At 34.6% G+C, this 25155-nt stretch overlaps 2 protein-coding genes across 2 annotated transcripts; both read left to right on the top strand.

Moving 5' to 3' along the window:
* Positions 1-6: 6 nt before the first annotated feature.
* LOC142354842 (uncharacterized) lies at positions 7-14733 on the top strand. Its single transcript, XM_075407198.1, has 3 exons — positions 7-129; positions 9468-9657; positions 14423-14733. Exons 2-3 carry the CDS (start codon positions 9480-9482, stop codon positions 14530-14532), a joined length of 288 nt encoding a protein of 95 aa, XP_075263313.1. The 5' UTR covers positions 7-129; positions 9468-9479; the 3' UTR covers positions 14533-14733.
* Positions 14734-15354: 621 nt separating this feature from the next.
* On the top strand, positions 15355-24867 carry LOC142354841 (putative transporter svop-1). Its single transcript, XM_075407197.1, has 3 exons — positions 15355-15690; positions 19870-20049; positions 23707-24867. Exons 1-3 carry the CDS (start codon positions 15486-15488, stop codon positions 24855-24857), a joined length of 1536 nt encoding a protein of 511 aa, XP_075263312.1. The 5' UTR covers positions 15355-15485; the 3' UTR covers positions 24858-24867.
* Positions 24868-25155: the final 288 nt, after the last annotated feature.

The following is a 25155-nucleotide window of genomic DNA, read 5'->3' as shown; positions in this document are numbered from 1 at the left end:
CAGATCGCGTCACTCAAAGAGACATTCGACAAGTTTGACAAACAAGAGATAGATGCCATCCCTGCATTTGACCTTCTCAATGTTTTGAGACAACTCCAACTCACCCCCACCAGCGTAGAGGTCACTGAGGTCAGTTTCACTTCGGCGATGAGTTATTGCTGTAGTTTAACTGTACTATAGTTATGTTTGTGTTCGAAGTGCATAAAGCTTTCGGAAACGAACAAAGCCAGTTCAAAAATTGTAATGCTAGATTAGCATATTTAAGTTGTTTGGTCTCAAAATAACTGAAAATCTCTCGGAGCAGGGCAGGATACTTCATTTGAAACGATTTTAAAATTTAGCTGCTCAATATTTTGTGCGCAGACTTAGAAATAAAGAAAAGCATCAAAAAGTTCTTGAAAACCTGGAAAAATACTTGATGGGAAAATAGAATTTTTTTGTTTCTAAAAGGATAACTTAATGTGCCATAGAAACGATCTCAATTAATTGACGTTTTATCTCTTGGTTTACACTTAAGAACTTGAATAATACATGCCGAACCCTAATGACACAATTTGCGCAAAAATTATCCAAAGGTGTTTTTTGCGATTTTTGGGACCCCAAGGTGCTTTTTGTTGAGATTTCTCAAATTAAATTATACTGCATCTAAACCTATCCACATTTCTCGATCTTTCTTCACGATTTCATTTTTAGTGCAATTTTACAGTGCAAGTAAATATCTCAAAACAGATTTTTAAGTAACAAAACTTCAATTGACAGAAACTTGGAAAACTTGCCGGTTGAAATATGAACAATTCATAATTATCTGTAATAAAAATAATAAGAAAGAATTCGATGAAAAGATAAGAGAAATTTTAAAGAGAATTAAAGACTAAAAATTTATATATATATATATATATATATATAATGTATATATAATCATACATAAATAAGAAAATTAGTTCCTTGATTTGCAGTTCTTTTTTAAGTCTTTTGTATACAAACAATTGCCGCAATCTTTGTGATTAGACGTGTTTTTACGGACATGTTCGCATGTTTGCACATAGCATACGTTCACGAACTTGTAAACAATGTAAACAGACATTTTGCTCAACATTTTCGAGTTGTGACAGGATATGAAAGTGTTTAGATAAACGGCTGCACAAATAGAAGAACAGAGAGAAAGGAGAGTCATTTTCTCTTCATGTTGTCTTTTTGATTGAGAGAGAGCAATAAAAACAGGTGGGAAAAACGACTTCCAACGCAAACAAGTTTCTGTGATTGCGTGTGGATTTTTCAAAGCAGACTAATGACAGATAATTGGTTTTTGGGAGCAAATTTGATCATCTAAATCATATATATGAGTTTTATATGCAATCTTGAACTGTTTTTTTATTTCGCCGTTTTGGACAATTTTATTTTCTTTTTTCTTTTTTTTTCATGTCATTAGTATCTGGGGAATTTTTTAAAACTTTTCTAAAGTTGTTTTGTATCAGTGCTTATATCAATTTGGCTTTATTATTGTCATTTTAGGTTTGTTTTATTTGTAGAAAGCAGTTAAGTTTTAACAGTTTTTTTTCTTTTTTTTCTATTTTAAGTTTTCTGTTCTAATTACTCTTTGTCTTCTGACATTCAGAACATTTTTTCATGTTCAATTGTTCAATAAAGATCAATGGTATGATTATTGTTAAAAAGTTTAAACAATTAGGGGTTTGACAGCACATTTTTTCATAAAATAATATTGTTTTCTACAGTCTGTTGTAGTTTTGCTTTTGTCTCATTTTGTAAGCGTTTTCCAGTGCAATTGGGTGATATTTAGGTACTCATGGAAGGAGACGGAGTTTGTCCTATTGTGTGTTGGGATCAAATATGGAGAATTTACAAATTTTAGAAAACATCATTAAACAATTTTTAGAGGCCTAATAGTTTTGTCCATCAATTTTTTTCATTTTGCTCTATTTTCTCCGTTTTTCATATGTGTTGTATGTTTTATTTTTTCCACCAAATGCAATTTTTAACTAACCAAGTTTTTTAATTCAAGCATGATAGGCAATTTGTTATAAGCAATCTGCAACATCAGTCAATAATTGTTCTCGAAATTGCAACTGGTGAAAGATTTCAAAGATCGTTTTCAAATTTTTGTTTTTTCTTTTTAAGTTGTTTCCTCTGTTTCTTGTTTTCCCCAATTTGAGTGGTATAAACAACAATTTCTCTTAGTTTAGTGATTGGTTGTCCAAGGCATAAGCTAAGCATTACTTCGAGTCGATGCCGGAGTCTTCAGGCTATGTTTTTCTTAAAATCTGTACACATTTTCCTGATCCCTGAAGTCAAATTGAACTGATAACTTTGGTCACGCCGAAACAAGAGGTGGAGCAAAAAAAGTGTAGCTTGCGGCCTAACTTTTCTAGTTCTGGTTAGCTTTTTGGTTTTAAAGCAGAGCGAGAAAATGTGTTTGAACAAGAATTCGTTTTCTTGCTAGTGGTTTTTGTTCACATCCCGCAATTTGGTTTCAATGTTTACTTTTTTTGATTTTTCAATAGATTTTCATTGTAAATAGTTTTTGCCATCCACTCCAGTCCATAGTCTTTTGTAGTCTAATTTTTGCTTGGTCAATGAAAGTCAATGAATTTTAGGTCAGGACTTGTGTTGCTATGTTTTTTATGTGGAAATATTCAAAGAATATTCCCACACATTTGTAAATGTGTGGGCTCTCTCTAAATCCACATAAAATTGATTTCCTGATCAAAATTTTGAATTAAAGAGATAAACAGATAAAGTGAGAGAAAATTTGAACTATAAGCTGTATAAACAGAAAACAGAGATCGCTTTGACAGCCCATGCAGAACTGTAATTTTAAAGTGCAAAACTGCCCATGTAGCGGGAGCGTTACCATGTTCTAGTGGACTACTAAACACAGTCATTGGTGATAAATTAAAAAGTTTCCATTAAAAATTCCAAGCATTGTTGGTCATTTAAACTGAGTTAGAACACAGATTACCGATACGCTTTTTTGACAGTTTTTTTTCCTAAAAAGTCAAATAAATACTTCCAACATCAGTGATTCTTTGATTTCTCTGAATTCAATTTCGGGAAAATTACTAACTCAGTCATTATCCAGGATCGACGCAAGACCTGTCCGATCAGATTTATTTGAGAGACACATTTGAGCACTCCCCTGTCCACCGCTCGGTTTGGTTCTGATTGCAGCAGTCTTGACTCGAAGACATCAACCATAATAAGAATTTTATTCAATAACCAGGCCACCTAAGTTTATGCATTTTTTATTTCTTCATGCCTTTTTGGGAACAAGTTTGAATTTTTTATGATCTATGTATGACTGCTACAAAGAAATCACGCAAATCATATATGACCTTGTATGATTACCGTTAATCACAAATACCTTGAATGAAACCAAGGAAAGTGGAATGACCTTGAATGAAACCAAGGAAAGTTGAATGAACTTGAATGAAACCAAGGAAAGTTGAATGACCTTGAATGAAACCAAGGAAAGTTGAATGACCTTGAATGAAACCAAGGAAAGTTGAATGACCTTGAATGAAACCAAGGAAAGTTGAATGACCTTGAATGAAACCAAGGAAAGTTGAATGAGCTTGAATAAAACCAAGGAAAGTTGAATGACCTTGAATGAAACCAAGGAAAGTTGAATGACCTTGAATGAAACCAAGGAAAGTTGAATGACCTTGAATGAAACCAAGGAAAGTTGAATGACCTTGAATGAAACCAAGGAAAGTTGAATGACCTTGAATGAAACCAAGGAAAGTTGAATGACCTTGAATGAAACCAAGGAAAGTTGAATGACCTTGAATGAAAACAAGGAAAGTTGAATGACCTTGAATGAAAGCAAGGAAAGTTGAATGACCTTGAATGAAACCAAGGAAAGTTGAATGACCTTGAATGAAACCAAGGAAAGTTGAATGAACTTGAATGAAACCAAGGAAAGTTGAATGACCTTGAATGAAACCAAGGAAAGTTGAATGACCTTGAATGAAACCAAGGAAAGTTGAATGACCTTGAATGAAACCAAGGAAAGTTGAATGACCTTGAATGAAACCAAGGAAAGTTGAATGACCTTGAATGAAACCAAGGAAAGTTGAATGACCTTGAATGAAACCAAGGAAAGTTGAATGACCTTGAATGAAACCAAGGAAAGTTGAATGACCTTGAATGAAACCAAGGAAAGTTGAATGACCTTGAATGAAAACAAGGAAAGTTGAATGACCTTGAATGAAAGCAAGGAAAGTTGAATGACCCTGAATGAAACCAAGGAAAGTTGAATGACCTTGAATGAAACCAAGGAAAGTTGAATGACCTTGAATGAAACCAAGGAAAGTTGAATGACCTTGAATGAAACCAAGGAAAGTTGAATGACCTTGAATGAAACCAAGGAAAGTTGAATGACCTTGAATGAAACCAAGGAAAGTTGAATGACCTTGAATGAAACCAAGGAAAGTTGAATGAGCTTGAATGAAAGCAAGGAAAGTTGAATGACCTTGAATGAAACCAAGGAAAGTTGAATGACCTTGAATGAAACCAAGGAAAGTTGAATGACCTTGAATGAAACCAAGGAAAGTTGAATGACCTTGAATGAAACCAAGGAAAGTTGAATGACCTTGAATGAAACCAAGGAAAGTTGAATGAGCTTGAATGAAACCAAGGAAAGTTGAATGACCTTGAATGAAACCAAGGAAAGTTGAATGACCTTGAATGAAACCAAGGAAAGTTGAATGACCTTGAATGAAACCAAGGAAAGTTGAATGACCTTGAATGAAACCAAGGAAAGTTGAATGACCTTGAATGAAACCAAGGAAAGTTGAATGACCTTGAATGAAAGCAAGGAAAGTTGAATGACCTTGAATGAAACCAAGGAAAGTTGAATGACCTTGAATGAAAGCAAGGAAAGTTGAATGACCCTGAATGAAAGCAAGGAAAGTTGAATGACCTTGAATGAAAGCAAGGAAAGTTGAATGACCTTGAATGAAACCAAGGAAAGTTGAATGACCTTGAATGAAAACAAGGAAAGTTGAATGACCTTGAATGAAACCAAGGAAAGTTGAATGACCTTGAATGAAAACAAGGAAAGTTGAATGACCTTGAATGAAACCAAGGAAAGTTGAATGAGCTTGAATGAAACCAAGGAAAGTTGAATGACCTTGAATGAAACCAAGGAAAGTTGAATGACCTTGAATGAAACCAAGGAAAGTTGAATGACCTTGAATGAAACCAAGGAAAGTTGAATGACCTTGAATGAAACCAAGGAAAGTCGAATGACCTTGAATGAAACCAAGGAAAGTTGAATGACCTTGAATGAAACCAAGGAAAGTTGAATGACCTTGAATGAAAACAAGGAAAGTTGAATGACCTTGAATGAAAGCAAGGAAAGTTGAATGACCTTGAATGAAACCAAGGAAAGTTGAATGACCTTGAATGAAACCAAGGAAAGTTGAATGACCTTGAATGAAACCAAGGAAAGTTGAATGACCTTGAATGAAACCAAGGAAAGTTGAATGACCTTGAATGAAAGCAAGGAAAGTTGAATGACCTTGAATGAAACCAAGGAAAGTTGAATGACCTTGAATGAAACCAAGGAAAGTTGAATGACCTTGAATGAAACCAAGGAAAGTTGAATGACCTTGAATGAAACCAAGGAAAGTTGAATGACCTTGAATGAAACCAAGGAAAGTTGAATGACCTTGAATGAAACCAAGGAAAGTTGAATGACCTTGAATGAAACCAAGGAAAGTTGAATGACCTTGAATGAAACCAAGGAAAGTCGAATGACCTTGAATGAAACCAAGGAAAGTTGAATGACCTTGAATGAAACCAAGGAAAGTTGAATGACCTTGAATGAAAACAAGGAAAGTTGAATGACCTTGAATGAAAGCAAGGAAAGTTGAATGACCTTGAATGAAACCAAGGAAAGTTGAATGACCTTGAATGAAACCAAGGAAAGTTGAATGACCTTGAATGAAACCAAGGAAAGTTGAATGACCTTGAATGAAACCAAGGAAAGTTGAATGACCTTGAATGAAAGCAAGGAAAGTTGAATGACCTTGAATGAAACCAAGGAAAGTTGAATGACCTTGAATGAAACCAAGGAAAGTTGAATGACCTTGAATGAAACCAAGGAAAGTTGAATGACCTTGAATGAAAACAAGGAAAGTTGAATGACCTTGAATGAAAGCAAGGAAAGTTGAATGACCTTGAATGAAACGAAGGAAAGTTGAATGACCTTGAATGAAACCAAGGAAAGTTGAATGACCTTGAATGAAACCAAGGAAAGTTGAATGACCTTGAATGAAACCAAGGAAAGTTGAATGACCTTGAATGAAAGCAAGGAAAGTTGAATGACCTTGAATGAAACCAAGGAAAGTTGAATGACCTTGAATGAAAGCAAGGAAAGTTGAATGACCCTGAATGAAAGCAAGGAAAGTTGAATGACCTTGAATGAAAGCAAGGAAAGTTGAATGACCTTGAATGAAACCAAGGAAAGTTGAATGATCTTGAATGAAACCAAGGAAAGTTGAATGACCTTGAATGAAACCAACGAAAGTTGAATGACCTTGAATGAAACCAAGGAAAGTTGAATGACCTTGAATGAAAGCAAGGAAAGTTGAATGACCTTGAATGAAAGCAAGGAAAGTTGAATGACCTTGAATGAAAGCAAGGAAAGTTGAATGACCTTGAATGAAACCAAGGAAAGTTGAATGATCTTGAATGAAACCAAGGAAAGTTGAATGACCTTGAATGAAACCAAGGAAAGTTGAATGACCTTGAATGAAACCAAGGAAAGTTGAATGACCTTGAATGAAACCAAGGAAAGTTGAATGACCTTGAATGAAACCAAGGAAAGTTGAATGACCTTGAATGAAACCAAGGAAAGTTGAATGACCTTGAATGAAACCAAGGAAAGTTGAATGACCTTGAATGAAACCAAGGAAAGTTGAATGACCTTGAATGAAACCAAGGAAAGTTGAATGACCTTGAATGAAAGCAAGGAAAGTTGAATGACCTTGAATGAAACCAAGGAAAGTTGAATGACCTTGAATGAAAGCAAGGAAAGTTGAATGACCCTGAATGAAAGCAAGGAAAGTTGAATGACCTTGAATGAAAGCAAGGAAAGTTGAATGACCTTGAATGAAACCAAGGAAAGTTGAATGACCTTGAATGAAAACAAGGAAAGTTGAATGACCTTGAATGAAACCAAGGAAAGTTGAATGACCTTGAATGAAAACAAGGAAAGTTGAATGACCTTGAATGAAACCAAGGAAAGTTGAATGAGCTTGAATGAAACCAAGGAAAGTTGAATGACCTTGAATGAAACCAAGGAAAGTTGAATGACCTTGAATGAAACCAAGGAAAGTTGAATGACCTTGAATGAAACCAAGGAAAGTTGAATGACCTTGAATGAAACCAAGGAAAGTTGAATGAACTTGAATGAAACCAAGGAAAGTTGAATGACCTTGAATGAAACCAAGGAAAGTTGAATGACCTTGAATGAAACCAAGGAAAGTTGAATGACCTTGAATGAAACCAAGGAAAGTTGAATGACCTTGAATGAAACCAAGGAAAGTTGAATGAGCTTGAATGAAACCAAGGAAAGTTGAATGACCTTGAATGAAACCAAGGAAAGTTGAATGACCTTGAATGAAACCAAGGAAAGTTGAATGACCTTGAATGAAACCAAGGAAAGTTGAATGACCTTGAATGAAACCAAGGAAAGTTGAATGACCTTGAATGAAACCAAGGAAAGTTGAATGACCTTGAATAAAACCAAGGAAAGTTGAATGACCTTGAATGAAAACAAGGAAAGTTGAATGACCTTGAATGAAAGCAAGGAAAGTTGAATGACCTTGAATGAAACCAAGGAAAGTTGAATGACCTTGAATGAAACCAAGGAAAGTTGAATGACCTTGAATGAAACCAAGGAAAGTTGAATGACCTTGAATGAAACCAAGGAAAGTTGAATGACCTTGAATGAAAGCAAGGAAAGTTGAATGACCTTGAATGAAACCAAGGAAAGTTGAATGACCTTGAATGAAAGCAAGGAAAGTTGAATGACCCTGAATGAAAGCAAGGAAAGTTGAATGACCTTGAATGAAAGCAAGGAAAGTTGAATGACCTTGAATGAAACCAAGGAAAGTTGAATGATCTTGAATGAAACCAAGGAAAGTTGAATGACCTTGAATGAAACCAAGGAAAGTTGAATGACCTTGAATGAAACCAAGGAAAGTTGAATGACCTTGAATGAAAGCAAGGAAAGTTGAATGACCTTGAATAAAAGCAAGGAAAGTTGAATGACCTTGAATGAAAGCAAGGAAAGTTGAATGACCTTGAATGAAACCAAGGAAAGTTGAATGATCTTGAATGAAACCAAGGAAAGTTGAATGACTTTGAATGAAACCAAGGAAAGTTGAATGAACTTGAATGAAACCAAGGAAAGTTGAATGACATTGAATGAAACCAAGGAAAGTTGAATGACCTTGAATGAAACCAAGGAAAGTTGAATGACCTTGAATGAAACCAAGGAAAGTTGAATGACCTTGAATGAAACCAAGGAAAGTTGAATGACCTTGAATGAAACCAAGGAAAGTTGAATGACCTTGAATGAAACCAAGGAAAGTTGAATGACCTTGAATGAAACCAAGGAAAGTTGAATGACCTTGAATGAAAGCAAGGAAAGTTGAATGATCTTGAATGAAACCAAGGAAAGTTGAATGACTTGAATGAAACCAAGGAAAGTGGAATGACCTTGAATGAAACTAAGGAAAGTTGAATGAGCTTGAATGAAACCAAGGAAAGTTGAATGACCTTGAATGAAACCAAGGAAAGTTGAATGACCTTGAATGAAACCAAGGAAAGTTGAATGACCTTGAATGAAACCAAGGAAAGTTGAATGACCTTGAATGAAACCAAGGAAAGTTGAATGACCTTGAATGAAACCAAGGAAAGTTGAATGACCTTGAATGAAACCAAGGAAAGTTGAATGATCTTGAATGAAACCAAGGAAAGTTGAATGACCTTGAATGAAAGCAAGGAAAGTTGAATGACCTTGAATGAAACCAAGGAAATTTGAATGACCTTGAATGAAACCAAGGAAAGTTGAATGACCTTGAATGAAACCAAAGAAAGTTGAATGACCTTGAATGAAACCAAGGAAAGTTGAATGACCTTGAATGAAACCAAGGAAAGTTGAATGACCTTGAATGAAACCAAGGAAAGTTGAATGACCTTGAATGAAACCAAGGAAAGTTGAATCACCTTGAATGAAACCAAGGAAAGTTGAATGACCTTGAATGAAACCAAGGAAAGTTGAATGACCTTGAATGAAACCAAGGAAAGTTGAATGACCTTGAATGGAAGCAAGGAAAGTTGAATGACCTTGAATGAAACCAAGGAAAGTTGAATGACCTTGAATGAAAGCAAGGAAAGTTGAATGACCTTGAATGAAACCTGGGTAGCTTTTCTAGATCCTTGAGAAGATGCATGCGAACAGTGCGGATTGTGTGGTGCAGTTTGATGAGTTCCTCGATATCTACTGGGACTTCTCTCAGAAGATCATTGGCGAGGAGCAGGTCAAAGATGCCTTCAAGGTCCTGGACAAGGAGGGCAAGGGGGAAATCACTGTCGAGGTCCTCCGGGAGTTCCTCACGAAGACTGGTTAGTCTCTTTTACTTAAACTGTTTTGGTATATGTAGTTTCCCCGTGGTGAGATTTCATAATTTGGAATGCGCGAGTCCAAAACAAAGTTGATCTTGTAAGATCTTGTGTGAATCTTATAAGAAAAAGTTAAACTTGAAAGATCTCCTATGAATCTTATGAAATTTAAAACATTTTGTAAGAATCTTGCAAGAATCCGAAAAGATCGTTAGAACAAAAACTTGGTATTTTGGACCAAGAAACATTTTTTTTCAGATCATACTTCTTAAACGCTTCACGAGTTAGTTATGATGAAACAGACCATTTATTGAGTTCAGCATAAAAACTCACGCCCAATTGTGAAAATGACAAATCCAAAAACTATTTTTCATTGTTAATCTATTTTGGCCAATATTCATCGGGCTGCAGTGAGAGATTTCCTCTCCAGCTGTAGAAGTCGGGGGAATGAACACCCCGGTTGACAATTTTTAGTACCCAGGTTGAGGTGCCAGACCAAAAGGAAGTAAGCACGGAAGTATACTACGGATACTCAATATCAAGTTTGATTTGTTTTAAAAAATTCTTTGACCCGATTGCAGTAGACTATATTTTCATTTTTTTAAGAAACCGCTTATAGAATATAATAAGATGGTAGTTTGCTTGTATAGAGTTTCCTGAGTATTTTCCAGACTGGACTTAACAAAAAATTTCTTGGTTTCAGACTCTAGTTACACCGAGCAAACTCCATAACAAGTTTGGTTAACTTTGAATTATGACTCGACCCGATGAAAATACGATATTAAAAAAAACTTTAATCAAATAAATTGTGTTTTGTTACCAAAAGTTTTTCATGTAGCAAAAAAGAGCGTTTCAATTGTTCCTACATAGGTGTTTGTGTATTGATGAAATTCTCGGGATTTCATTTTCAATGGTTTTTCATGTCCCACAAGTTTTTTTTCGTTCTTCTGGTGAACAAACAAAAATATGAACAGCAATTTTCAAAGCCCGAAAGTCTGGTTATTTGTATTTTTGAACGCACAATAGTCTAGATATGAAGGCACAAATTTTCAATTTTCGAGCGGGTGAATTTTGGTTTGAAAACCAGGAAAATCTGAACATAGGCAATTTTGAACGCACGAAAGTCTGGACATATGGTCTTTTGAATGCACGATAATCTGGATATGAACGCTCAAACTTTCAATTATGAAGTGCACGAACTAAGGATTGGAATGCAAAATTCTTGGCATACTCAATTTTGAACGCAAGCGGATCCGGACATCGGTTTTTTTGAGCACACGATCAAAGCACGAACAATTTTGAACGTTTAAAAGTCTGGACATGGGCAGTTTCGCTCCGGGACGCTCTCAACGTATACCTTTTTTGTCTGGGACTGTCTGGACATATCAACTTTTTGTCTGGTACACCAACCTGGGTAGTCCTGAAATGCTCATATATGATATCATACAAACCAAGAGTTTTTCCTTAGAAACAACCTGAAAACAACAAGCAATGTTTGTATAGTTTCCAGGAACTCATGACCCTCAATTTTTCAAACGTTTAGGACAAAAGATTACTGAAGTGACTTTTCTCAACCGAAAGGCTGCCTACTTTGAACACAGCATGAGTTTTTGAGCGGAAGCTGCATTCCTTTAAAAAAACAAATTTTGTTTTGATGCAAAATTAAGATTATAGACAAATATTCCGGATCAATTGATAGCAAAAACTATTGCACATAATAACGCATGCAAATTAATTGTTCAAAAAGAATGCTGTTTATGGACATAAACGGACATTGAGTAGCTAATATGAAATTTTCAGTTGATCATGTGCACTTTTTTAAAGATTTTCTGATGGTTCATATATGACTATCATCGTTTTTCAATGCTTTATGGTCCATATATGTATCTTTAATGACATCTGTGTGGCCATAGAAATCATATATGAATTGGAACGATTTCTAAAATTAATACATTTTCTTATAAAAGTACAGGAATTTTGCTGGATCTACCGAAATTACATCACAAATTTTTTGCAAGCTGTCTCAAAGTTTCTTGGCCCATCAAAAACGATACAACGTTTCTTGTCTCATATAATTGGTTTCTTTTTAGGTCATTTTCATATTGTCAGTTAACGGCATTGTCACTTAAAAGCACAGTGACTTTCACATGCCAGTCAGTTGAATTTTTTGTAATAACATTTTGATATTTATAGTCCACGTTTTGTGGAAATGATATCTTCACCTTTTAGCCCAAAAATTTGTTAATGTCATCTTGTTTGAATGCTGAGAACCTTTGTTGGATTCTTTCTTAAAAGATGCTTTTAAAAGTGAAATAATACAACAATTTTTCAGAAGAAAAATGTGTTCAAAGTTGGCAGATTTAGATAACACTTATATCTTCTATTAGCAAATATTATTTCACTGATAGATAAAAATGCCATCAGTGCCAGCAACAGAATTTGAATCACAATCTACAAAAAAGCTATGTCTTGCGTCAATGTATTTAACCAATTTTAGTTTTAGCAACTGCCTACTGCCAGTTTTGTTGGTGTCTGAGATTCCGAAAACTTGATAGACACAATAAATGATGAGCAATATCAAGATATTTGTCCCTGCTCCTAGAAAACAGACTCACTCCAATTCTTACTTCAGTTAATTTCTTAGCCTGTTCAATGTTTGATTTTATTAAAATAAATGATCGCCTAAATTTTCAATCCTTCAGATCAGAACATAAATTGCCGTGTCAGTGATGCCTTAGTTTAGTTTTGTGTTTTGTGTTTTTTGCCAAGTTCCGATGCCTTCTTTCTTTAGAAGTCGTTTTATTGCTAATTGGAGCCTAGCAACAAGCCAGATTGCATTTTTTAAAAATTTCAAGGTAACTAAAATGTTAAAAAAGTTAACTGAGTAACAGATACGCAAAAATTCAGTCGGAAAAATATTGAAATGATTTGTTTATAAAGAAAAATAATTTTTTGTGATGTTTAATTTTGTCTATCTTTGTCTTTTCAAATAACCAAAGCATTCTGGGTATTGTAAATTAAAACGAAATTTAAAGTTTTCAATTTAGTTGCAATAGAAATTGTCGATACACCGCATAGAAAACTTTTGAATTTGTATTATTGAGTCTTTGTCAACGTTGCGATTTTACTTCGCAATTTGAATTAGTTTTAATAAAAATTGGTGTCTGTAGGTTCAACTCTTATGTCTATGACATTGCACTTTTGATATTAAAAATCAAAACTGGCTTCATTGAAATGGTTTTCAACTACTGAGTAAGAGAAATCCAAATTTTGTAAAGAAATTTTTCCGACTTGTTTAAAAATTTCCAGTTGGTGCATTTTTTGAATACAGACCATTCAAATTTCTTGCATTTTTTCTTCCTATTGTTCTTAAGTTGAATTGTAATTTCATAAAAAAATTAATCATTGATGATTTGCCTTTTATTGCTTAGGGTTTTGAATAGATCCAAAATCAGGAAAATCATCGACAAACAATTTTGTAAAGCTTACACTGAACAATGATATAAGTTACATAGATTAAAGTTATCTTGTTTCTTCAATTTTTATTGGCTCTCAAAATATAGCTAGTAGAGAACATTATAAACCTAAAAATTGGGTTTTTGGATGCAAAATTTCTAATTTTTTGTGACAAAGAATATGGAAATTTGGAACTGATATGAAGACATATGTAAAAAAACAGAATTCTTCTCTTTAAATACTCTTTTTTGTGTCAATTTCTTTTTTGGCACTCGTTTTTCTCAAAAACTTGGAAAATTTATTTTCAAAAATTTCAGTTTTTAGAAGTTGATTCTTATAAATGAATGAATGCCTTTCTGTTCAGACAAAATTTTTAACATCTATCTACTCATTGATTAGGTTGACATCTGAACATCTGACCAGAAAAACTGTCAACTATGTTAAATCAAATTGAGTTCTGACCAGTTTTTTTATCACGCACGTAATTTGGGTTGCACTATACCTGTGTGACTGAAAAAGTATGAAAACTCACATGTCTTCAACTTTTTCAGGTCAACTTTGGGAGAATTTTCTAGCAAGCGATGTTTGCAAAAAAGTGAAATCATATCACTCGTCACAAATGGATTCCCAACGAATTTTGTAACAACTTTAAGTGAAGTTTATTTTGGTTTTAATTTCTCCTGTGCAATTTTTGCATCTGATTTTTCTGGCGGCAAATAATGAAACAATTGATAGTTTGCGCTTAGTTTTAAATTTAAAATTCTCTTTGATTTTATTTAGGATATTTAGTTTTATTAGTTATAAATTGGTCAACTTTTCTCGGAGTATTTGAGCATGTTTGTTTTTTTGCTTTTTTTAATGTTTACATTAATAAATGTTCTCATGTACTAACAGTAACAGCATGAGCCCCAAATACGTCCCCACTTTTCAAAAGACATCAAAAGGTGGTTTTGCTCAGTCAAATCGTGTCCTTGGGAAGCAGTTGAATTATTTTATCAATTTCATATTTTATATACAATAGCAGATTTGTCAGCTCAATTAAATAATATCATATTTATATTATTTAACTGAGCTATTATATTTATATTATTTATACTATTTAATCGTCACTTTTGTGGGTTCATCAGACTTTTCGTGCGTTCATGTCCAGACATTTTGGCGTTTTTACGTGTTTCCAGACTATATAAATTTGAACGCACGACACCCCCGCCTTGCGTTCATCTGGGTCTGGATATATTGACTTTCCGTCTGGGACCTCAAACTGGGTAACGTCTGGTCAACTAGCGTAAAGTGATGATTGTTTTGTGTTAAGGTGATATGTTAGACGAGGATGAGTTTGAGGCAATGATAGAGGAGGCAGATTTAGAGGGCAACGGGGTCATCAACTACGAAGAATTCGTCACTATCATGTCAATCGAATGAACTTAATTTCAAACAGAGTACTCGAAAAAAAAAACATATACAATGACGCTGAACTCAACGGGGGATCGCAAAATGACCAAAAATGGAAAAGAATTCTTCCAATCAACTCAAGTTGAGCTGCCATTCATACAAAAAATTATATTTTCCTTTTTTGTGATCTAATTAATTTTTGCTTTAGTTAATTAACCTTTACTAAGTGAACTTTTAAAATCATGCACGAATAAAGACTGCAGACGAAAAATCTGCAGACTAGAAGAATTCACGTGAACTGAGATAGAAATTTTTTTAGTAAAATTAATGACTATGAAGTTAATTTTAAAATCTTCCACGAATACAAGCTGAACATTCTATTGAGGAAAATGCGACTTCTTTTTCTCTATGGTCTTAAAAATAATTTATATTATTGTTAATTTATTGAAGTTTTAAAAAGTTTTAGCGGTTTGAAGTTCCACTGAGCCAAGCAAGTGATAACGATAGCTAGACCAGCATCGCCTTTTCAAAGTCAAGAAATTTCCGACATCTTATACCGACATCTTACTAAAATGCGTGAGCTACTTTTTGGTTTATAATTATCGACTTACAGTGTTTTTGGAAAATGTGTTTGACACAGCGTGCATTTTTGTTAATTTTTGTGATGGAAAAATCTGCTACATATCAATCTGGTACATAACAAATTCAAACTTTTTGTATTGAATACTGTGAAGAAAATAATTGAATATCTGAGCAAATAGTCTGGTCACGTTTTTTTTTACATTTTACTTTTCTTTTCATATCAAAAATGGCTCAAAAATCCTAAGTTTAAAATTTTCTACCAGAAAAAAATTCAAATTAACAATTTTGATTCTTTCTTCTTCAATTAGTTCCAAACACATTGCAAAGAACCTTGTAGTATGAAAATTTTACACCATAACTGTTATAACTTTCTTTGATACCTGATTATAAAATCACTGATCATGGAGAGTTATGGGTCCATAAAAAAACCTAACTCGACGCCGAAGGATGGAAAAGCAAAACATGAATGCCAGAAAGATTTGGTGGAGTTCGAGAAAGCTGATGATCCGGATAACTCCTTGACGTTTGACGGGAATCCGCTTGAAACTCCGATCGAAGAAGCTCTGGACAATGCAGGGTTTACATCAGTGCATCTCAGAGTTTTAGGTACTGAACAGATTACCACTCATACACTCTAAAATTTTCTCAATCGAGACTGCACAAAAACCGTGATGATTATTTGAGAAGAGTCATTTCTGAGAAAATTTCTTATTAATTAAGTTTTCAAGTAATTTTATCCGTGACAGTTCTCCTCATTTTAGTCAAACGTTTTAAAATTTATTTTTATGCTCAGACCCGTCCTTTAACTTTCGAAACTTGAGAAATCTTCCTCTTCTGTTGTGCCCACTGTTTAGTGCGTACATTCCAATTACTGTTTCTTAAGAAATAAACCCAATGGATTTTGTTATGAAAACCTGAAATACTATGAATGAGGCATCTTGTTTTTTTTTAAAATTTTTGAACCACATTGATATTTCTTAATAAAATTTATATTCGCTTTGATTTCAAAAATTTTAATTAGTGCAACCAAAGAAACCAGATGCAAACCGAAATTCTTTTAAAAATCAATCAATTTTATCAAGCGTTAAATTACACAAAAATAAAAACAACAGTTGTGAATCATCACCCCTGAAGAAATTTCCGGTGAGATTTCCCTTGTGAAATTTCAAGACTATAAAAATTAACGATCAGAAAGGTTAAAAATCATGACTTCGAAAACTTCAACAATGCACGTCGTTACCGTTTCACGCATTTTTCCCTTTCTTTCACCGATCATTGCATGAAGACAACACATATCATAGGAGATTATTATGACAACAGCTTATCAATCCATTTCCCCTACATGCTCCTAAGTTGCTACTCGAAAACGTATTTTGTTGAGAAAAAAGATGAAATAAGAAAACAAATGTGATTCTTAACTATTTAGGCAAAAATCTGAAACCTTTTTTGCTAAACCAATGATGTTAAAATAGCCTGGAATACGACATGAGATGACGAAAAACAAATCCTACGACTGGTTTATGAAAAGCAGCCACAATTATCTCAGAAGAAATCAAGAACCGTTCTGCATCTCTTCTTAGTAAATGTGACTCATTAGATGTGTAGATATACTCGCATTTGTCTCTGATATCAGCAATTCATGTTTACAGTTTTTTATTTTAAAAGAAGCAAAGAAAAATGAAAGAAAGAAGCGAGGAAACATGTTTGAGAATAAATCCATGCTTAAGCAAAAAAACTGCGAGAGAATTAATTTCGATTCCAAATGCAATCCACAGCTGCTATTTTGCAAATAAAGCAATGCTCATCGTTTTTTTTATTTCGTGAGGACAGTCTTCTACTGCTTTGATAGTTTTGATTAGAACCACTAATAACAGAAGAACAGCGTTATGGAGTGCTTCATTCTGAAAAATCATAAATAGGATCAAGAGGGTACATTACGTGCACAAATTCCTATTGACCCATTGGTGGAAATTGCAATTACTCCACAAAGTGACTTTCAATTGCTTTCAATTGCTTCAATCCCCATATTGTCTCGGATTATCCTTACATAGCGCCTATGAGCATCATTATCAATTCCTTTTTATTTCAAAATTGGTACTAGGAATTAGAGGCGAATGAAAAAAGTGAGATTCATAGCCGAATGCTTGAATTTGACTAGCCAAATAATTAAAGTAAAGCAAATATAGGAAAGGGCGAATTATATAGATCCGTATCAAGTCACACAGGGTGCTTAATATTGGGCTTTAAATATCATTTTCGTGGTTTTTTACTCTGCGCTTGTTCGGCTCTACCGGCTTCCTCGGCAATAGTTACTACCCAAAGTCAAGAAAGATAAGAAGAAGAGTAAAATGCAATTTGAAAAGCGCCCTCCTGGAAGCCGATCAACAAGACGACGTTTCAAATGGAAACCGAATGTTTTCAACTGGACGACAAATTTATCCATTTTCAGTGTTTTTCCTCGCTTAACATTGGAATGTTGACATTTTATCCATAATGTTGTCACAAGCATCCATAATGACTAGTTTAAACGAGAAAGAAGGAAAGAAAATTATATATCTTACCGCGTCTGGTCATTCCCCGCGGGCTGAAACCATGCCTCAGCTGCCCGCGGGATTTTATATGAATCTATCGCTACCGAACGTGTAAGCACGCCCCAATCTACTGGCCTGTCAACTAGGACTACATTATCAGCGGATAATAAGGTTTTGTATATATTAGGTATTTTAGCAGCCACAATTATCTCAGAAGAAATCAAAAACCATTCTGCATCTCTTCTTAGTAAATGTGACTCATTAGATGTGTAGATATACTTGCATTTGTCTCTGATATCCGCAGTTCATGTTTACAATTTTTTATTTTAAGAGAAGCAAAGAAAATTGGTTTAGTGAGCAAGTATGACATCTAAATGATATCTTGAACATTTAAAAACGTGGTTTCGAGGAAACAAGTTTGAGAATAAATCCATGCTTAAGCAAAAAAACTGCGAGAGAATTAATTTGGTTTCCAAATGCAACCCACAGCTGCTATTTTGCAAATAAGGCAACTCTTATCGTTTTTTATATCTTGCGGACCGTCTTGATTTGCTTTGATAGGTTTGATTAGAACCACTAATAACAGAAGAACAGCGTCATGGAGTGCTTCATTCTAAAAAATTGAAAATAGGATCATGAGGGTACATTACGTGCACACATTCCTAATGACCCATGTATGGAAATTGCAATTACTCCACAAAGTGGCTTTCAATAGCTTTCAATTGCTTCAATCCCCAAATTGTCCTGGATTTTCCTTACAGAGCGCCTATGAGCATCACTTTCAATTCTTTTATATTTCAAAATTGGTACTAGGAATTAGAGCTGAATGAAAAAAAGTGAGATTCATAGCCGAATGCTTGAATTTGTCTGACCAAATAATTAAAGTAAAGCAAATCTAGAAAAGGGCGAATTAAATAAATCGAATGCAAAATTGGGATTATATATTGAAAACAAATTTATTCAAAATGCGTATTGGCCAATCAAATTTAAGCTCTCATTTTTGTACAGCTATAATATGTTTGGTTGTGATCATTTGTTGGATTGTGATAGATCCGTATCAAGTCACACAGGGTGCTTAATATTCGGCTTTAAATATCATTTTCGTGGTTTTTTACTCTGCGCTCGTTCGGCTCTACCGGCTTCCTGCGGCAATAGTTACAAACCAAAGTCAAGAAAGATAAGAAGCATGAGTAAAATTCGATTTGAAAAGCGCCCTCCTGGAAGCCGATCAACAAGATGGCGTCTCAAATGGAAACTGAATTTTTTCAACTGGACGACAAAATCATCCATTCTCAGTGTTAATCCTCGCTTAACATTGTAATGTTGACATTTTATCCATTATGTTGTCACAAGCAACCATAAAGACTAATTTAAACGAGAGAGAAGGAACGAAAACTATATATCTTACCGCGTCTGGTCATTCCCCGCGGGCTGAAACCAAGCCTCAGCTGCCCGTGGGATTTTATTTGAATCTATTGCTACCGAACGTGTAAGCACGCCCCAATCAACTGGCCTGCCAACTAGGACTAAACGATCAGCGCATTTTAAGATTTTGCATATATTAATTAATTTTGTCTTCCGTTTGATACAAAAAATCGGTGTGATTTATTTGAAACGTACCCGCCCTCTCATGTTTTGGGATTTCAAAACAAATCACGCCTTAAACGGAGTACATTTACCCGCATCTTAAATGTGACAATTCCAACGTTCCAAGGTAGTAGCGTAGAGTTTTGCCTAAGTTTACACCTAAACTTATGAACAAAAAAAATGCTCGACCCAAAACAGGCGTGAAAAGGCCTTGCTCGACTCAAATAGTCCATGAAAAGACTTTACCTTGACTTAGACTAGGAGCTGGACCGTGTAATTATAGACAATAAAGCCCCCCCCCCCCCAAAAAAAGAAAAAAACTATAAAATCTTTTCATAAGTCGAGGTCTATATATAATGCTTTCCAACGTTTACTCAATCTGATTTAAATTCACGAGAAATTCCAAGGTAGTACATGACAGTTGGGGCAGTGGAGTAAGCAGCTGAAGGCATGCAGGAGGTTGGAGGTTCGAACCCCTGTGTGAACGATACATTTTGTAAGAATATTGAGAACGCGGTGAAAATAAATAATTCACCGCGATTCACCACATTCACCGCAAAAAGATGTAAGAAATACGCGGTGAAAATTATTTTTTTTTCACCGCATTTCTTACAAAAATTCACCGCCAAACCTCGACCCGGGTAAGACTGGGTGTAATTTATTTCAGTAATTATGGGGATGGCAGTTATGGCTGACCACATGGAACTGGAGGTGAATTCTCTGCTGGGTCCAGTTCTCCTCTGTGAATGGGATCTCTCTTCACCCACAGAGGCACTCCTCACCTCCAGCACATTCATGGGCATGTCAATTGGGGCTATCTTTTGGGGAAAAATATCAGACAGATACGGTTAGGGATTAATAGATTAATTAATTCAAAGCGCTCGTTTCTGATGTACTTTTTGACCGAATTTGTAACTAGAGAAGCGAGCCGATATAAGGAATTCATTATATCAGTTCGATTCTATTGGAATGACTTTGTGAAAAAAATACATCATAAATTAGTTCTTTCAACGAAAAATGTGAACATTAAAACGCCAACAATAGAAAAATAAAGTCAAAAGTGATTAATCCGAAGAAAAACAAAAAAAATCACAAAACAGTAATCTCATAGATATACCAGGCAATAACTTGAAAATTTTGTACCCACCAGGTTAGTAGGTTCGTGTCTATCTCATTATAGCCCCCCCCCGCTTAGTGGTCAGATAATTTATAGCCCCCCAATCATGGTAAACATACAATAATGGGGGGGGGGGTGTGGCTATAGTTTCATGGGGGTCTATAATGGGTCAATAAGACCCGAAGGTTCATATTATTTGCAACCCCCCCCCCCGATGCACGTGCCATATTTTAACATAGTTATTTACTCTGTAATGTCACGTGCTCTGTGACTGGGTGGTGCATAACGTAACGGGGGCACAAACAGAAACGATACGAATTTGAATGCAAACGAGCTTTTGAAAATTTTTGTGCACTCTGTACATTTCGGTGCAATTTCAAACAAGATCGGCTTTCTAAACAAATTTGGAACCATTTTTTGCAAGGATAAAATCTGGACCTTTTCCATTTGTGCCCCCAGCACGTAATGCACCCCAAATTACAAAGCACGTACGATTACATAAAAAATTACTTATGTAAAAATATGGCACGTGCGTCTTGGGGTTGCAAATAATTTACACCCACTAGGCAAGGGGGTAAGAACGGAAAAAAGACTAAAATCTAAGAGTCAATGGGAGTCATAGTTTGGAACGTCTGCACAATTTCCAGAACTTGTAACTTTTGCAGCTTGCTAAAAACTTTTGAAATTATAGCTGACAAATTTCCCGAAAAAACTGATGGAAATTCAGTAACAAGTTAAAGACTGTGTCTTCGAATTGAGAAAAATTTTTGAACGAGTGATCATAAGAAATAACAGTATTTGGGTGAAATATGTCCACTAGTAGTTTGCCACGTGTTGCACATGTAAAGTTCATTTCTATGCAATATCAGATTCATGTTTTTAGTAATTGTTGTTTGGCAGTATATTGATCCCCTTGATGTAAATAAGATTTTGTAAGTTTTGATAATCATTTTTGTTAAAGTTCCGGTTAATTGTTTTTTAAATTTTTAAAATATATTTGATCAAAGCTAAGCTGAAAATGTTTGGGACTGTTCTTGGGGATGAAGCTCTACTCGTATTTGAGCAACGGGAAATGTGTCAGGACTTTTTGATAAAAAAAGGTGGCTTTTCCCTGTTTACACTTAAAATTCTACTTAATATTTTTTGAAATGTAGTCTAAAATAGAACCGAGATTTCAGTAAATTTAAATTAGGAACAAAGCGATTTGTTTCTTATGTAAATCTTCTTCGCATCGAAAATTTTTTTGTTATTTTTATTTAGCAACGGGTCTTGTTTTAGTTTATCCTGAATCAAACATCATTTTTTTAATATTATTTGCAGTGTAAATTTTAGATTGTCCCATAATTTAGAAACTTTTCAACTTAATTAAACTTAATGTAGAAATAGCATCAATTAACTTAGGATAAACAAGTGAAACTTGATACGAAAAAAATTTCTACAAAATTCAGATTCATTTCACCTACATATTTAACCGCAAAATCTCAACGGGATTTTGAAAATTGTTGTAATTTTAACTTGTGTCTTGTCAAAAGTTTTTGCTCAGTTTTCATAATGTTGATTTAGTCAATTGTTGCTGTTTGTTTTTCTCTTTAGTGTATTCTTTTCTAAACTTTGGTTGTGTTATTTTGAATTGGTTTACTATAACTATTCGACGCTGATTAACGCAAGCTGCTCAGTGTACCCTTTTTCATACTGGCTTGATCTTTTGAAAAGCGAGTGTTTGTTTTTTTGGTTTTGTTTCCTTGGTACTGCAAAATAATTTTCCTTCCATTTCGAAACAATTTAATCTAGCAAAAATTTTTTTAATTTTGCTCCTGAATATCAATTTTGGTGGGCACGTTGGAGTACTTAATGCGGTAGTCACTTTTTTTTATTTTAGTGGCCCAGTTGACCCTCAGGAGTTATGCTTCCACACAATGTTTAGCAATAAATTTTAAAATCAAACAAACTACACTGAATGTTTTAGAAAAGATTTAAACACACACTTTCTCTCTCTCTCTCTCTCTCTCTCTCTCTCTTCTCTCTCTCTATATATATATATATTTATATATATATATATATATATATATATATATATATGTATATATATTGAATTTCAAAAAAAGTTTTTGGGTTAAACAAACGAATAACGCAGGTTATAAGATATAGAATACTCGAACACATTGAAAACTTCTAGAAAAGAAGAAAGAAATTGTGAATCTCCCCACTATTTCCGAAGCCCCCTTTGTTTCTATCTGTTTTTCTATTGCGCATTATTGGTTAAAATTTTTAAAGCGAGTGCTTGGGGGCTCAAAAATTATGTGCTCATTGCTCTTGGGAGGAAAAAAAATTGATTTGTTGGAATAGACTTTACTTGTTTTTCGTCTGCAGATTTCTTTTTGAAACTTAATCTGTTTATAAACAACGCTCGTTTTCTATTTCAGAAGACATGCCAGATTTTCAAAAACACTAGATAAATAATCGAATATTGCAGGTTATCAACATATATAATAATCGAATACTTTGAATTCTATTTTAACTAATCAACACTTGTTTTTGAGTATTAAACTGTTATTAACTGGTTTATTCCTTCAGACCACAGATTTGCTCAAAAACCCGGTAAAATTTGAAATATTTTTTGAAAATAAATTGTCTCCCAATAATGATAGTTGTTTTTGAATTTTTCAGTAGTGAACAATAATGAGAAAAAAAACAGTTTTCGGTGTGAAATCAACAAAAAACTGATCAAGGTTAACCTGCGATGTCTTGAAAACAGCTCTATAAATGGGGTAATTGGGTAATTCAGCGATAGCAAAACTGGCCCAGCCGTGCCTAATCTGCGCTAAAATGATGCGCTGATAGATTCTGAAAAAAAATTCGCGAATAAATCTTTCATAATTTTATGCTTAAATGTTTCAATTTTCAACGCTTTTGTTACAAATTTTAGCACTTTACAAACAATTAAGTGAATATTTGTGGAAAATCTATACACTCATTCGCACCCAACTCAGTTTAGAACCTGTGCCTCTAGGTTGAGAGCCACTTTTTCTTCCATTGCGCCATCTGACTACAAAGGTTGAACAGTTTTGACTGTTTTTGTAGTAACAAGGTAAATAGGCATGAATGTTCCGAATTTTAATCTTTTCGAAGTTCTGCGTTAATTTAAGGAAAGAGTGCTGAAAGATCTAAGTTGATCTAAGTTTCTGTGCTGAAAGAGTGCTGAATTTGAGATAAGAGTTTTGCTGAATTTATAACTTGAGTTGTGCTAATTTATAATGAGAACCTATCTCTCCCGGACAATATTCTACCACCCAACAATTAGAACGTATAATTAAATATCGCTTCGATTAACTGCAGTTTATTTACTAACTCAGACCCAAAATTTTATGCTGTTTATACTTGTTTCAGGTCGCAAACTGGTCATTCAAATTGGCAGTGTCATCGGCAGCACAGCGGCCGTAATCAGCGTGTTGAGCCAAGGTCCGGAACTCTTCGTGTTTGCCAGATTCACAGTCGGTTTCTCCCTAGGTGGTGTCCACGTCTGCTACACTTACATATCCGAATGTTTTGGATCTAGGCTGAGAGCCAAATCAATTTTCGTCCTTTTTATTTCCACATATGTGGGTTCCTTAGCTGGCTCGTTTTTGGCAGTATTTACGATACCCGAAGACGGCGTGGGTGGTTGGAGGCTGTTTGTGACTCTCACATCATTACCAATGGTTCTGATGTTTTTCTTGGTTTCGTTAATTTGCCCCGAAAGCCCAAGATTTCTCTTAGTTGCAGGAAAGTCCGAAAAAGCATTAACCGTTATTCAAAGTTTCAACAAAAATGCGAACAAGAATATTATTTTATCGCCAATCAAAGTTACAAAACGCGGCTCAATTGGGGAACTATTTCGAAGTTTCGACAGCGCAATTTTGCTCATTTCAATGTCGTTAGCCTTTTTCGCTCTGAGATTTGAAAGTTTGGGCTTAACTTTGCTTTTTTACGAAAATTTACAGAGCTCGGATGATCGAAAGTGTGACGTTTTTGTTCAAACCACTGAGAGCTCCAAAAAACATTGCAATGAATTCAGTACAAATGACTTGGTTATGAATGTTTTATTCACGAACGCGCAGCTTGGTTCCGCAATTTTAAGCACGACATTGAGTGACGTCATTGGTCGCCGATTTGCGCTCTATTCGATGTCATCAATTGGAACAGTCCTTTTTGGTTTATATTTCTTTTGTATGCCAAGTATATTACTTACATTTTCAGCAATGATTGCAAAATGTTTAATACTTGGTTCTGGTATGGTTTTCGTTCTATATATTAACGAATTGTACCCGACTTATATTCGGTCGATAGCTATCGGGTTCGCCGACTCGCTGGCCCGTTTGGGGTTGATTATATCCCCGTTCTTTGCTCAGTATTTGTCTAAAACGAATTATTCTGCAGCGGTGGGGGTGTATTTAGTGTCTGGATTTCTGGCAGTGCTTTTACTGCAAAGCGCAAAAGAGGAGACCAAAAATAGAGTGTCCAGTGATTCTAACCAGGTTGACCAGGAATTGAAAAAATAGAAATAACAGAGGCAGGGAAAAATAATGTAGTGGATTATTGCTGATGGATTGCGTGTAGTTTAGTGCTTCATTATTCTATATTATGCAAGCTTAGCTATTTTCTTTAATCAGACTGAAAAAGTATATTTTGAATTAACTGTTTATCTTAGATCGTAGAATAACTGTTTATATCAGTAAATTATGCTTTAAAAACCTAAAAAATTGAAAGTGAACTGAGAACAAACTTTAAGTTGTGTTTGAAATGCTCGAATTTCATAATTTGACAAAATTAGTTTTTCTAGATATGCTACCTTTTAAT

The sequence above is a fragment of the Convolutriloba macropyga genome, unplaced genomic scaffold (assembly GCF_964194025.1).
Source record: "Convolutriloba macropyga unplaced genomic scaffold, txConMacr16.3 SCAFFOLD_3399, whole genome shotgun sequence".
Lineage (NCBI taxonomy): Eukaryota > Metazoa > Xenacoelomorpha > Acoela > Convolutidae > Convolutriloba > Convolutriloba macropyga.
The sequence above is the reverse complement of the archived record's forward strand: the minus strand, read 5'-3'. Positions and strand labels throughout refer to the sequence as shown.

Excerpts from the sequence above, each read along its gene's own strand:
- LOC142354841 (XM_075407197.1), top strand. The coding sequence starts at position 15,486 with ATGGAGAGTTATGGGTCCATAAAAAAACCTAACTCGACGCCGAAGGAT. Across the intron at positions 15,691-19,869 it reads AGTGCATCTCAGAGTTTTAG|TAATTATGGGGATGGCAGTT; the intron begins GTACTGAACAGA and ends AATTTATTTCAG. Across the intron at positions 20,050-23,706 it reads AAAAATATCAGACAGATACG|GTCGCAAACTGGTCATTCAA; the intron begins GTTAGGGATTAA and ends TACTTGTTTCAG.
- LOC142354842 (XM_075407198.1), top strand. The coding sequence starts at position 9,480 with ATGCATGCGAACAGTGCGGATTGTGTGGTGCAGTTTGATGAGTTCCTC. Across the intron at positions 9,658-14,422 it reads GGAGTTCCTCACGAAGACTG|GTGATATGTTAGACGAGGAT; the intron begins GTTAGTCTCTTT and ends TTTTGTGTTAAG.